The sequence below is a fragment of the Bos indicus x Bos taurus genome, chromosome 2 (genome assembly GCF_003369695.1).
Source record: "Bos indicus x Bos taurus breed Angus x Brahman F1 hybrid chromosome 2, Bos_hybrid_MaternalHap_v2.0, whole genome shotgun sequence".
Lineage (NCBI taxonomy): Eukaryota > Metazoa > Chordata > Mammalia > Artiodactyla > Bovidae > Bos > Bos indicus x Bos taurus.
In genome coordinates this window covers 61,491,707-61,505,743 of record NC_040077.1, presented here as the reverse complement: position 1 = coordinate 61,505,743, position 14,037 = coordinate 61,491,707, and the positions used below count along the sequence as shown (strand labels likewise).

The window sequence follows — 14,037 nt, the reverse complement described above, 5'->3', positions numbered from 1 at the left end:
ACCGTATAATAGACTCTGGAAACTTTTCTCACTGCTCAGTACATTCAGCTGGAGGAATGAAAAGCAAGTGATTTTCCAGAAGTCTAAAGGAGCTGTCCTCAATAAAAGATGCAGTTTTTCTTGGTCCTCTGCAAATTTTCTGCAAGTTGCTTAGAATGCTGTGGGGCTGGCAATCTTCCCACCATCTGCTGATTGGTCAAACTAAAGATCAATAATCAATCTGTTTTTGGCAACAAGTATCTTCCTCAGGAATTTACTTCCAGAACTTAGCCTTGTTCAAAATCTGAACAAAATGGGTGTGAAATAAACATCTTAGAAAATAAGATATGAGTACTTTCCAATTACTTTTTATTCTGATAGATTATGTATTCAAAATGAGGCTTGTACCAGTATTTCATGTATCACTTCAAGATTGAAATTAGGTTTCAGACTTTTCTGCTAGATCTCTTCTGCATTTAGTCGGCTATGTCACTTAATAGGTCCCAGGAAAAGGATACCTAAAAAGCTTCTTCCACTGGTGAGCTTGGCTGGACAATAAACTTATTTTATTAACTGTTTTCACCAAGCTTAATAGTAGGATCCACTCCACATAGCCTTTTTCATTCCACTTTTGCCTTGGGGCCCCACTTGGGGCCTCCTCAAATGGCCTGCCCTGGCCTGAGTCTTTTGCTTCTGCCACAGGTAAGTGAGGCAATCACAGGAGTAAAGAGAGATCTCTGATTGCATCAGTCCTGTTAGAACTTCACCTCAGTACAGTGATCTAATTTAGTGACCTGATGTTGAGTGAGAACAGTCAGGGGGTGCGGGGGGTGGTGGTGTGTGTGTCTGTGTGTATATATATATGTGTGTATATGCATATATATGACCTAGAGTAAAATATTACAAAAAACAAAAGTTACATTCTCCCTTTGAAAGATTTTACAAGTATAGGTGACTTAACAGCGTGAAGGTGATTGTGTTGCTTGCCCACTGTAAATTCCTAGGACTGGATTATGTGTATAATATGGGTTGATTATGGACCATTTACTCTTTGAGTCAAGGAAGAGGCAAAAACTCATGCCATATATATATATATATATATATATATATATATATATATATATATATAAATAATACGAGGGAAATTCTGATCTGTTCCAGAATTTTTAATTTTAGTTTTTCATTTTAGAATTTTTTCATGTTTTTAATATGAAATACCTATAACCTAAATGGGTATTTGTGAGATACTAACATAAGTTTGACAAACAACAGTGGAAATTCTTAATTGCAAACTGTAGTCATAGTTAAGATATGTAATTGTTCATTTTTATTCATCTTATTTAGTCTTGCTATTAGAAAACATATTCTTGATATTTTGTGGTCATTTTGTTATGAAAGCTCTTAAGTACTATTTGTATTTGATAGCCTTCAGCTGTTTTTTAAAGCACAGAGTTTTTATGAATGTTTTGATTTTATATTTAAGTGAACTTTTAAATCAGTCATTTTGAATGTGTATGAGTTTGTAATATCTTAGTTTAAAAAGGCTCAACTGTAAGGTTTTAAAACTTATTTTTATATTACAGACTGTTGGCAACACTTACGGTAACTTTTCATTAGCAACAATGTTTCCCAGGAGGGAATTTACCAAAGAAGATTATAAAAAGAAGTTATTGGATTTGGAACTTGCCCCAAGTGCTTCAGTGGTACTGTTGCCAGTATGTATATGCATGTATATTTTTTCTATTCTTACAGGTCTGTCTGTTCTGCTGTTGATTTTTTCTTATAATTAGAGGAAGGGAAAGTGAAAAAATATACTGTGGATAATTAGAATCCAAAGTATCCAAAAATATTAGATTAATTTATTGTTCCATTATCCTGGGCTTTATATTTGTAACGTTAGTAAAAGACTAAACACACTAAACACATTTTCAACTTCTTCCCTCATCTGTCTAATCTGCTGGCTTGGTGTCATTGTATTTATGTATGATTGCAGTTTATCAATTAAAAAAAAATGTTTTAACATAAAAATCACATTAAGTTTTAAACATACTAATCCTAACAACATTTTAATCTCTGATATTAAAAAAAAGAGGCCCAGAAAATTTAAATGTGCCACCTTAAGTGCCAGAGCTGGGATGAGAGCCTGGGTCTTCCATAGCTTGGTTAGCGTATGGTTGTGCCCCCAAGGGAGAAGGCAGTGTCACCCCACTCCAGTACTCTTGCCTGTAAAATCCCATGGACAGAGGAGCCTGGTAGGCTGCAGTCCATGGGGTTGCGAAGAGTTGGACACGACTGAGCAACTTCACTTTCACTTTTCATGCACTGGAGAAGGAAATGGCAACCCACTCCAGTGTTCTTGCCTGGAGAATCCCAGGGACGGGGGAGCCTGGTGGGCTGCCGTCTGTGGGGTCGCAGAGAGTTGGACACAACTGAAGCGACTTAGCAGCAGCAGTGCCCCCAAATCTGCCCCTTCTCTTTCCCTGCTTTCAATTACTTAGGGGCAACTGCACTTTGAAAGTATTACATGGAAAATTCTAAAAATAATTCATAAGTTTTAAATTTCGGACCGTTGTGATAGTGTGAGGAAATCATGTCCCATTTGGGACATGAATCATTCCTTTGTCCAGCATATCCACACTGTATGTGCTACCTGCTCATTAGTCACCTTGCAGCCCTCTTGGCTATCCGATAAGACTGATGAAATACTGCAGTGCTTGTGTTCAGGTAACTCTGATTTTATATAATAATAGCCCCAAAGCTCAATACTGGTGATGCTGGCAATTTTGATAGTCCCTTGTTGTGCCTAATTTATAAATTAAATTTTATCACAGGTATGTATGTAAAGGAAAAAAAGTAGTATATATGGGGTTTGGTATGATCCATGGTTTCAGGCATCCACTGGGGGTCCTGGCAAGTATCCCCTGAGATAAGGGTGGATGACTATAGTTTACCCCAACTGAAAGCAGGGCCTCAAACCTAAAACAGTCCTCCAGTACTCAGGATTTTGTGGAGTCATTGATATTTGAAACCTTTCTCTTTTTTAAAATCATACAGACTTTTAAAATCAGAGTTGTTAACTTCATTACAAAAGTTTAGTTGTCTTCAAAGTAATTGTTTCATTTCATTGAGAACTACTTTCTGGTTTCTATGTTGTGATTGCTCCTTAAAAGGAAAAGAATTCCAGGAGTTCCTTGAAGTTTATATACACTTGAAAAATAGCAAAAGATGGCAATTTTACTTTATTGCAGTAAAGTAAAATCCATAGGACTTTCCCAGATAAAAAGTTTATCTAGAACCTTGTGTGTGATGTGGTTGGGCTGATGTAGTCTATTTTGGTTTCTTTCTTCGTTTTTAGGCAGGAAGACCAACTACATCCATGGTACATTCTTCCAGTGGAGACTTTTGGACATTGTTGGGGACAGTGCTTTACCCATTCCTTGCCATCTGGAGACTGATAAGCAACTTCTTATTTAGTAATCCTCCTCCTGCACAGACCTCGGTGAGAGCAGCAAGTTTGGAAACCTCAAACCTTGCATCGTCTAGCAACTCAGAAAAAAGGTATTTGTGTTTTCCCCATTTGCAAAATACATTAGTAATGCCCAATGCCTTATTCAAACTGAAAAAAAAAAATTTATAGATACTTTGCCTTTTTTCTATGTAAAGGGGAAAACCCAGCATGTTCTGAAGCTTTATTGTATCACCTGGGAAACTCCTTACCTAAGTTTTCTCAGCCCTCTTTCTATAAAATTTATTCCATGCTAAGCAGCTTCACTGCTACTGATTTTATTATTTCATTTATTGGATTCTCTTATTCCATAATAAAAGATACACTTTTTTCAGGTCTAAATAGCAGTATCTTTCTTGTTAGCCATATCTTGTCTGACAAGATACTTCATTCCATTAATTTCTTACAGTCATCGCACATGATTACTTTTAGAGGGATCATTGTGCTCTAGATAATTTAACTGCCTTCTCTGGGTCATTTAGAGAAGACCAAAATGAGGAAAATGTATATTCACTTGAAAATGGTGTCTCTTTCAGAGTTACTTTGGACTGGTTCCTTAACCAAGAGGCCTTTTATTGCACATGGCCATGGTTAGAATGGTAATACTAGTAGACAGCACTAATGGTCTTAGCCCACACCTCTGTTAAAATTCTAAATTTTTGAAAGAGGTTAACAGGAAGTATTTTCTTAAAATTTAAGATTATACCCCCTTCTAATAATTAATAGCATAATTTATTACACTATATACCTATTGCTGTTCAATACTTTATTGGGCCATTAATGGCAAATCCTCACACCAATCTTTGGTAATTAAAGAAAACCCTTGCCTTTGTCAGTTGTGAGTGGTAAGTTAATTCAGTCCTGTCTGACTTTTTGCAACCCCATGGACCATAGCCCACCAGGCTCCTCTCTCCATGGGGTTCTCCAGGCAGGAATATTGGAGTGGGTTGCCATTTTCTCCTCCAGGGGATTTTCCCAACCCAGGGATTGAACTCAGGTGTCTCATGTCTCTTGCATTGGCAGGTGGGTTCTTTGCCCTAGCACCACCTGGGAAGCCCTGTCTGCTCTAAGGAGATCCCTGATTTTGTGTCCTGCTGACTGTCTAAATGAAGATTTGAGTGAATATTGTTGCTGGGCTGATACAGTCTTTATCTTGATGTCCTTCTTAACTATTATGCAAGAAGACCAGTTATATCCTTAGTACATTACTCAAGTGAGGAGGACACAGAGAAATTCTTCTCTTCTTACAGAGCAGCATTCAAACTAGGTCTTGTTAGGTCTGAATTTTAGAACTCCTACTGAGCATGAGTGGAAGCATTTCATCCTGAAAGAGCTTGCTGAATGGGTCTTAAAAACTTACTTCAAATAAGGGAAAAGGTCTTGCATTGGGGCAAAGAATGGGACAAATGTTTGAGTGGGGGAAGCTTTGTGTTCCATTATTGCTTTTTTTTTTCCCTCTCTAGTATTGGAGAATGTATTAGTTTAAATTTCACCTGTTTCCTTCCCATTTTTAGATGAAGAAGGTTTGTTCTTAATTGTCCATGTAGAAATAAATCACTCTTAAAGATTTTAAAAGAGTTAAGAATTGCTAACTGACCATTTCCATATATTAAGCTATGAATGGAGTTTGTGATAACCACTAGGGTGCCGTGTAAATTATAAATATTTTAGTAGATATATCAACTTGCATAAATAATAAAGGAGCAATTTAGTTGGCAGACAGTCCCACTGTTCTAAAACTTAGTAAGTCATCAAAAAATACATGGACATGGGAAGCATTTGACTGGTTTGGCTTAGAGAACAGGTGGAGTTAAAAAGCACCAAATTCAAGTCAGCGTTCGTAGATACAGTGATCTCCCATGGACTTTCCTTAAACTATAGTTGTCTTTGTACTAATGGCAGTTTAAAGGAGAAGACTTTGTGTTACTGCTGTTTTCATTTTTTATCATTTTCCTTTTTCTCCCTCTTCTGTTTTATCAGGGAACCAGTCAGAAAAAGAGTGCTGGAGAAACGGGGGGAAGACTTTAAAAAGGAAGGCAAGATATATAGATTGAGGACTCAAGACGATGGTGAAGATGAAAACAACACCTGGAATGGGAATTCCACTCAACAGATGTAGTGCGACAAGTACAATATGTGCAAAAATCATTGTTTCTCTTATGATTTAATTCAACTAAAATTCTGCTGGAGAAGTGGGACTGCTTTATGTGTTCCAGCTCATCTACAAAGTGTCTCTCTATTCCTGCTTAGTGGGTTCAAGTTGTTTAACTCAGACAAGAGGTCAGATAACTGGCTGCTGGGTCCTTGTATATGGTAACCAACTGCTAGAAGCCTAAAAAAAAATCAAAAAGTCTGTAACAGCCTCCCTTTATCAGCTTTCTTATTCAGTATTTCATACGCCCATTTTAGCCCTATGCTCTCAGATGATACATTTGTTCAGGGCTGTTTTGCTCTGAATCCCTAAGCCAACACAAGGTAACTGTTATGTCACTGAGTAATCTGACTCTGAGAGCATTTTAACTAGCCAGCCAGATGATAATTCTTGCTCATCAGCTGCAAGCAAAATCTTGTAGTTTTTAATCTTACTTAAACACTGAATAAAAAAAAACTTTTCCAAAAATCAGAATGATCTTATCTTTGCTCTAAGTTTTGTTATTCTAGCATCTCTGTATTGCACAGGGCTCTGTGGAGGTCATGTGTCTCTGAATCCCCCCACCCATCTGTACTGCCTGGAGCTCTCCCAAGAAAGGAGGGACCACTTTACCATAAATATCACTGCAGGAAGAAGTTTTCTGACACACACTGATGCTATGTTAGTGTCTCTCCTAAGCAGGGAGGCATCATTTTGTTTGCATAATGTAGTGGCCTTTGTTCTCATTAGATGCAAAACAACTGCCGGTCTACAGCTGGTTCTCACCTTTATACTGGAGTTTCGCCCTCAATGATAGTCACTCTTCAAAGAAATAAAGAACCTGTACTGTTGGGCATGAAGTAGGGAGTTAAGATTTGCCTCTTGCTCATTTGGTTATTATTAAGAATTTTAGATTCTTAATCTGATTTACATACTGTGATATGTTTATGTCGGTGAAGACACTAAGAATGTCTGGAAAAGGGGGTAATTTTGACTGTTCCTCTCTAACCTTTTGTGTTTAGATTGGAAGATACTTAACGTTGTAGAAGGACTCTGAGTTTATTTTGTAATGAGAGGAGGAAGTTTTCTCAGAGCAAATTTTGTTTCACCTATGAAGTAACAATGGTAATAGTGTTGGCAAGGAAACAGACCAGGGGTGGTGTTGGTAGGAGTGAAAACTAGTATAATTTTTCTGAAAAAACATTAGCAGAAGCCGTAAAAATTTCATGCTTTTTGATCTAAAAAGTTTTTCTAAGGAATGATCATAAATACAGGCAAAATTTAGGTATAAACCTGTTAAGTTTTATTTATTCAACCTCAGAAACCCAACTACATGCCTTCTGCAGAATTAACTTTTGCTAAGGAAAAATGGGACAATACTAATTCAGCAATTTGATTTAACATATTTATTGACTGTTTGTTATGTGTTCAGGGGAAAAAGCAGGATACAGAGCTGCAGGTACAGTATGATCTCAACTTTATAAACACATCATATATAGTATATTTAGCATAATGTAAAGAAAGAAAAACCAACAGCAGTAAGAGTGATTTATATTATGATTTTAGTTCATTTTCATCCTTATATGTCTTCTCAGTTTTCTGTAATGAAATTACTTTCATAATTTAAGGAAAGAGTTTGAAATAGATACATCTCCAGCAAGCATCTCATTTAAGTAAAGGTCTCTCATCTTGAAAAATACAGTAATATGTGAATAAAAAATCAATTTTCCCTTGAAAAAAATCAAAAGCAGATCTTAGAGAAACATACATAAAAGAATGATTCACAATCTTTGAGTACGAGGATCCTGCCTCAATTTCATATTTTAAAAAGTATAATGGTAAATTCAAAACAGTATGGAAGGCTGTAAAATGATGTCTTCCTCTTGGCATCACACACTAATCTAGTCTTGTGGATTAGTCTTCTAATCTAGAAGACTTCTAGTCTCCAGAAGTAATCTCTCTCAAGTTTCTCTTGTAGTCTTCAGAAAATTTTTACGTGTACATAGGCAAATATGTAATCTTTATTTTTTAAATAAATGGGATCGTATTATATGTATACTACTCTGCATCTTGCCTTTTAACATACACGGTCTTGAAGATCTTTCCCCATTAACACATAGCTACCTCATTCTTACTAGTGCCTGCAGAGCATTTTACTTGGTAAACTACCTATTCTCTTACTGCTTTCATTGGTTATTACAGTTTATGTGCTTGTTTCTGTTTTTCTGTTACAAACGTCACTACAGTGAACATAGCTTTGGGAAGTTTCTTAGCTGTGGAAATACACCTGTAAGTCACTGAGTCAAAGGGTATTTGCAGTTTGGATTATAAAAAATGCTGCCAAATTGCCTCCTCTAAAGGCTCTGTGAATTTACAGCCCTACTGACAGGTAGGAGAACATGGATGCTTGCCAACACGGTATTATACTTTTTCATCTTTATCCACCTGATAGATGAAAAATTGTGTGCATTTTATATGCATCGTGTTGATTGTGAATGAAGGTGAACATCTTTTAATATTATTGGTTATTTTATTTTCTGAGAACTGCCTGTGTTTTCTTTGCCAATTTTCATTTGTGTTTATCTCTCTTACTGATTTACAACAGATTTCATGTATATTAAGAAAGTTAGCTGTTTGTCTGGCATATGCTATAAATATTTTCTCCCTGTTCATCTTTTGATGAGTATGTTGATGGTAATTTCTTGCCATAATTTCTATGTGGTCCTGTTTATCAGTGTTTTTATTTATGACCTCCAGGTCGTAAGTCTTGAATATAAAATACTTTTCCCACTTCAAAAAGTAATTTAAAAAACCTCACCTGTCTGTCCTAGCACTCTCATGGGTTTCTGACATTCTCATGGGTTTCATTTTTCTACATTTAAATCTTATATTCTGGTAAGGAATGTGGCTCCCTTCCCGCACCTGTGACTAACATCCTTAGAACTGGCCTGTGGCCCACCTCCATTTATATAAGGACTGGTCCATCATCGCCCCTTCTACCGCCCCGCCATTTGGCAGGTCACCTCTGGCGTGCACCCTGTCCCTGGTATGCAGCTGGGTCTGTGTCTAGGCTCTGTCTTCCTTTGTTGATCTTTCTGTTCACTCCGTTTCAAAACAGTAACTAGCTTTATATTTTTTTCTCCAACCCCCCCCCAGATTTATCCTGGCTCTTTTTACAAGTGAGTTTTATGTGCAACTTTATATTATTTTTTTCCATTTCCTGCCCTACCCCTGCAGAAAAGGTATACTGACTTTTGAAGATTAATTTACATAAAATTGACAGCTTATAAAAATCTCTTATAGCAGTTTTAGAACCATCTTCACCCCATCTGATCAACTTTTCCTGTCTATTGGTGGAAGAAAATGCCTGTGCCCCACAATCTTGACTGCCAGGTTGGGGCCCACAGCAGTGGGACACTGTGGTAGGAATTTTCTATAGATACAATTCAGGTAGGAACGCTTACCAGAAGCAACATCTTGAGCATGATCAACCTTTTAAAACCAATTGAAAACTATTTTTTAAAAAAGAATATCTCCTAGATATCTAGAAAGAATATATAGGTTAAATAAGTTAGAGTCTTCCATTCTGTGATTGTCTCATGAGCACATTTGAGTGGAAGTGATAGACTCACCCACTTCTCTGAATGTTTTGTGAATAAACATACAGATGTAGTGGGTGTGCTTCCCTCTGTCCTGTCTCCAAAAATGTACTTGCCGGAGACACTGAGACATGGTCCTCTGGCCTCCGGAAGCCAATAGCAGAGGATTAATGTGATGAAGCTGTGAACGGGGATGTTCATAACTGCTATGGAACCCGTCTTCTGAGGAGAAGCACCCGTAGGAGACAGGACACCATTAAGAGCATCTTTTTCAGGTTCTGAGAAACAGAAGGTAAGAGAGGCTAGGAGGGAACTTAAAGAAAGCAGGAGATGACCTAGCGGTTATCTTTTCATGAAAAGGATTGCTATGGTTTTTACTAATGTTTCCACCTTTAAAAATCTCTGAAAATTAAAACAGCTCAGTTAAATGACTCACAGAACCTAGTAGTTGAGTTCAGTAACTGCGTATTTCCACAGGAGCCACTCGCAGGGTCTTCTAATGCCCAGATGAATTCCTGATATGGGGGCAAGGTGGGGATACTTCCATTTTAATCAGGGACTTGAAATCCTTCAAGATTAGTGTCTTAAGAGTGCAGAGATTTTTATAAAGTCTGTTATAGACAGAGTATTAGATCCTCAGTGGTCCTGGGGGTGGCAAAGACTTGCAGAGAAACTAGGAGGAGAACTGGAGGAGGTGGTAACTTCTGGGTCAGAATGAAGACCTGTGGCTCAATTCCTGTTCACCTGGTTGTGTGTGCTTTTGCTTGGAACGCTTAAAATACTTGTAGGACAGAAGTGCAACACAACAGACTCCAAGAAGCATGAAAGCAAAGAGCACATTAAGCGCTGTCTGGGCTTCCGTCGTACTCAGCCTGAGGCCCAGGAACTGAATGTTCTGTCTCACGGGGCTGGCGGTGGGCTCAGCATCTAGGAGAGGACAACAGGCGATATGGAGTTATTGGATCATGTTGACCTAGATTATTAAGCGCAAGCCAGATCCTTGCTGGAGAGAAGCTACCCTGTATCCAGGGTCAGCACATCACGGAGGTGACTGTGCACATCCTTTTCGTGAGTTATGAGAGAAGTCATGCAGTTTTAAGCATCTTTCAGCAATTAGAGTAAAACCTATACTGGATAATTGTCTCAATTTGTATAGTAATTTATACTTTGTCAGTCATTCAGCAAATCTTGGGCACCTTACAATGCCAGGCACAATATTTTAGTCACTCTTTGATCCTGGCCTCGGCGCAGCATTTGACTCATTTCTTGCCTAAGGTTACATAACAAGTTAATGGTAGGGCTGGGGAAAGAATCTAAAATTGCTGTTTCCAGGCCAGGGCCTGGTTTCTAGATGTAACTTTAGCCCTTAATTCCTTTGTTCCATCCTGAAATGTCTGGAGCATTCAAAGAAAAAGAAAATACTGGTTGAATGAATGAAGGGGATGGAGAGGCAGAGAGGGCTGGCAATAAACTAGAAGAAAACGGACTGAGAAAGGCCCATTTGCCCTTCCTCCTCTGGCTTTGTCCATCCCAGAACCACAGCTCACCTTCTTGCTGAAGACAAGGATGTGGCCCTGCAGCAGGGTCGGGGAAGCCACTGCACCGGATTATGGAGGCGTAGACCTTGGCTGACTCTCTGGGGATCCTTGGCAGAGCAGGGTCAGTATAGTTCACAAAATGCAAACCAAACTTATCTGAGAAGCCGGTGGCCCACTCGAAGTTGTCCATCAGAGTCCAAACCGTGTATCCTCGAAGGTCCACCTTATCCTGCATAGCTGCTCAAAGACAGAGGCCCCAGCATGAGCTGCTCTGATGGGCTAAGCCCCTCTCCACCGGGCCCGGGCCTGCCCACAGTGCTCCCACAGTCCCCACTTGCAGGTCAAGGGAGCTTTTTTCAGCTCTTGGAGAGAGCAGCCCACCCTGCACAAAGGAATCATTAGCTGGTCCCCTGTGGGTGTTACCACAGAGCCATCTGCATTTTTCTAGACAGGCTCAACCCTGATCGGGAGCCAGGAACATGTATAGACTAAATTAACCGTGCTGGGTCAGCTATCATCGTCTTCACATCTTAGGATACTGGTCTTGGGCAGAGTCTCAAGGGACCCTTGGGAAAGATTTTATCTGGAATAAGATTTTCTACTTGTTTCTCTTTGCTGCTGCGTTGCTCACTTTCTTTTACTCAGCATTACTTACATTCCCCTGTCATAGTCCCATCCCTGGTGGTTCTGCTGAGCTGTAAGGGTCTCAGACTTCTGCTTGGGGAACAAAAGATCATACAATCTCTCCAGCCCATTCCTCCTGGGCCCTGCCCAGACTGTCCACAAGAGGGCGCTGCTTTTCAGGGACATGGACACCGGAGGCTCAGACAGAGAAAAGGGCAAGCCAGGAACTCGGGTGCAGGGTTTTGCTTGCTGAGCTTTAAGAAGGAAAAATCGTAGTGTGCAGCCCCCCAAAAAGGCTTAAACCCAAAAGGAGGTAGAAGGCTCATCTTTCTCATCTGAGACTCGTGGGTGCGCTATCGGCTGCAGACGTTAGACGTTTCCAACAATAAAAGGTGCACACAGAGGAAGAGGTAGGCCCGTCATACCTTTGAGCGCCTCGTTGATGTAGCTGCGGAGGTAGTAGATCCTTGCAGTGTCATTGAGGTTTGCTTCTCCCCGATGGGAGACTCCGTTCTCTGTGACATAGATCGGGGGGTTGTTGTATTCCTCCTTCAACCAGTTCAGGATCCTCCTGAAGCCAAAAGGGGTCATCTTCAGCCAGAAGGAGCCGGAGTCTGGCCAGGAGCGGTCTGTGATGGAGGCCACTCCCCTGCAAATTCAAACACTAGGGATTAGGTGTCAGTTTATAAATCCCAAGAGACCCTCTGCACAAAGCATGAACAAGATTTTTACTAAAAAACAACCTTTTGACTCTTCAGTCGCTCAGTCGTGTCTGACTCTTTGCAACCGCATGGATTGCAGCACGCCAGGCTTCTGTGTCCATCACCAACTCCGGAGCTTACTCAAACTCATGTCCACAGAATTGCTGTTGCCATTCAACCATCTCATCCTCTGTTGTCCCCTTCTCCTCCTGCCTTCAATCTTTCCCAACATCGGGGTCTTTTCCAACGAGTCAGTTCTTCACATTAGGTGGCCAAAGTATTGGAGTTTCAGCTTCAGCATCAGTCCTCCAATGAATATTCAGGACTGATTTCCTTTAGGACTGACTGGTTGGATCTCCTTGCAGTCCAAGGGACTCTCAAGAGGTTTCTCCAACACCACAGTTCAAAAGCATCAATTCTTCAGTGCTAAGCTTTTATGGTCCAACTCACACTACACACATGACTACTGGAAAAACCATAGCTCTGACTAGACAGACCTTTGTTGACAAAGTAATGTCTCTACTTTTTAATATGCTGTCTAGGTTGGTCATAGAGCAAGCATCTTAATTTCATGACTGCACTTACCACCAGTGATCCTGGAGCCCCCTAAAATAGTCTCTCACTGTTTCCATTGTTTCCCCATCTATTAGCTTTGAAGTGATGGGACCAGATGCCATGATCTTCATTTTCTGAATGTTGAGTTTTAAGCCAACTTTCTCACTCTCCTCTTTCACTTTCATCAAAGTGAAAGTTCTTCTTCACTTTCTGCCATAAGGGTGGTGTCATCTACATATCTGAGGTTATTGATATTTCCCCCAGCAATGTTGATTCCAGCTTGTGCTTGTTCCAGCCCAGCGTTTCTCATGATGTACTCTGCATATAAGTTAAATAAGCAGGGTGACAATATACAGCCTTGACGTACTTCTTTCCTGATTTGGAACCAGTCTGTTGTTCCATGTCCAGTTCTAACTGTTGCTTCTTGACCTGCATACAGATTTCTCAGGAGGCAGGTCAGGTGGTCTGGTGTTCCCCTGTCTTGAAGAATTTTCTACAGTTTGTTGTGATCCACAAAATCAAAGGCTTTGACATAGTCAATAAAGTAGATGTTTTGCTGGCACTCTCTTGTTTTTTCAATGATCCAGCAGATGTTGGCAATTTGATCTCTGGTTCCTCTGCCTTTTCTAAATCCAGCTTGAACATCTGGAAGTTCACGGTTCACATACTGTTGAAGTCTGGCTTGGAGAATTCTGAGCATTACTTTGCTTTTCTCTTTTCACTGGTTGTAGTGACATCAATCAGTGCTGGTGTAACTTTGGATGGGCCACCTAAACTCTCTGGTCTAGCTTTCCACCAGTACACAGGAATGGACTTGCTCATGGACCTAACTCTCCAAGCCACTCGGTAACAGGCCACACCTCACACTAGACGTGGAAGGGTGCTGGTACTCCCACGGAGTGCGAGTGCTAGGTCTTCAGAAAGGGGCTCCCTTGAGTCACCTATGTGTGGTCAACAGGTGGTACACCCACAGGAACGAATATTTGGGCCCCCATTAGTGTGATGATGGGGTAGATACGCTAGGACCTGCCTTAAGTGCCCAAGACCCTATTTCTCTCTCCAGTGATGGGCAAAGAGAGGGTATCACATTGTGCCAAAGGTGTGCCACCAGGGGAGGCACAGGCTCATGCATTTCATTATAAGGACCAGCCATTTAGATATTTAACATTCACGGTCCTTCAATTAAAAAAAAAAAAACTTTTACCAGCAGCTGGATTTATCTTGTTCAGCTGAACTGAACGTGGGACATTTCATAAGCTGAGCACAGGCGCCTGGGAAGACAGTCCCAGGACCGGTGAGGTAGCAGTCGAGTGGGTGCAGGAACCAGCAGGGCGCCACCTCAGCCCCTCTCGGCAAGCCTGACTCTGCTGGTTGGAGGATGAATGGGGATGTCGGCAGTTGTTTC

General features: G+C 40.3%; 2 protein-coding genes across 2 annotated transcripts in view; one reads left to right on the top strand and one right to left on the bottom strand.

Annotated features, from left to right (window-relative positions):
* Window positions 1–8,285, top strand: part of UBXN4 (UBX domain protein 4) — a 32,221-nt gene extending 23,936 nt beyond the window's left edge. The window contains exons 11-13 of the mRNA XM_027561794.1: window positions 1,563–1,694; window positions 3,335–3,537; window positions 5,465–8,285. Of these exons, the coding sequence (XP_027417595.1) occupies window positions 1,563–1,694; window positions 3,335–3,537; window positions 5,465–5,603 (474 nt within the window). The 3' untranslated portion in view covers window positions 5,604–8,285. The remainder of the gene's footprint in view (window positions 1–1,562; window positions 1,695–3,334; window positions 3,538–5,464) is intronic.
* The window catches only part of LCT (lactase), a 52,774-nt gene continuing 44,609 nt past the window's right edge, over window positions 5,873–14,037 (bottom strand). The window contains exons 15-17 of the mRNA XM_027561788.1: window positions 11,802–12,025; window positions 10,762–10,989; window positions 5,873–10,141 (exon numbers count right to left, since the gene is read on the bottom strand). Coding sequence (XP_027417589.1) covers window positions 9,924–10,141; window positions 10,762–10,989; window positions 11,802–12,025 — 670 coding nt within the window. The 3' untranslated portion in view covers window positions 5,873–9,923. The remainder of the gene's footprint in view (window positions 10,142–10,761; window positions 10,990–11,801; window positions 12,026–14,037) is intronic.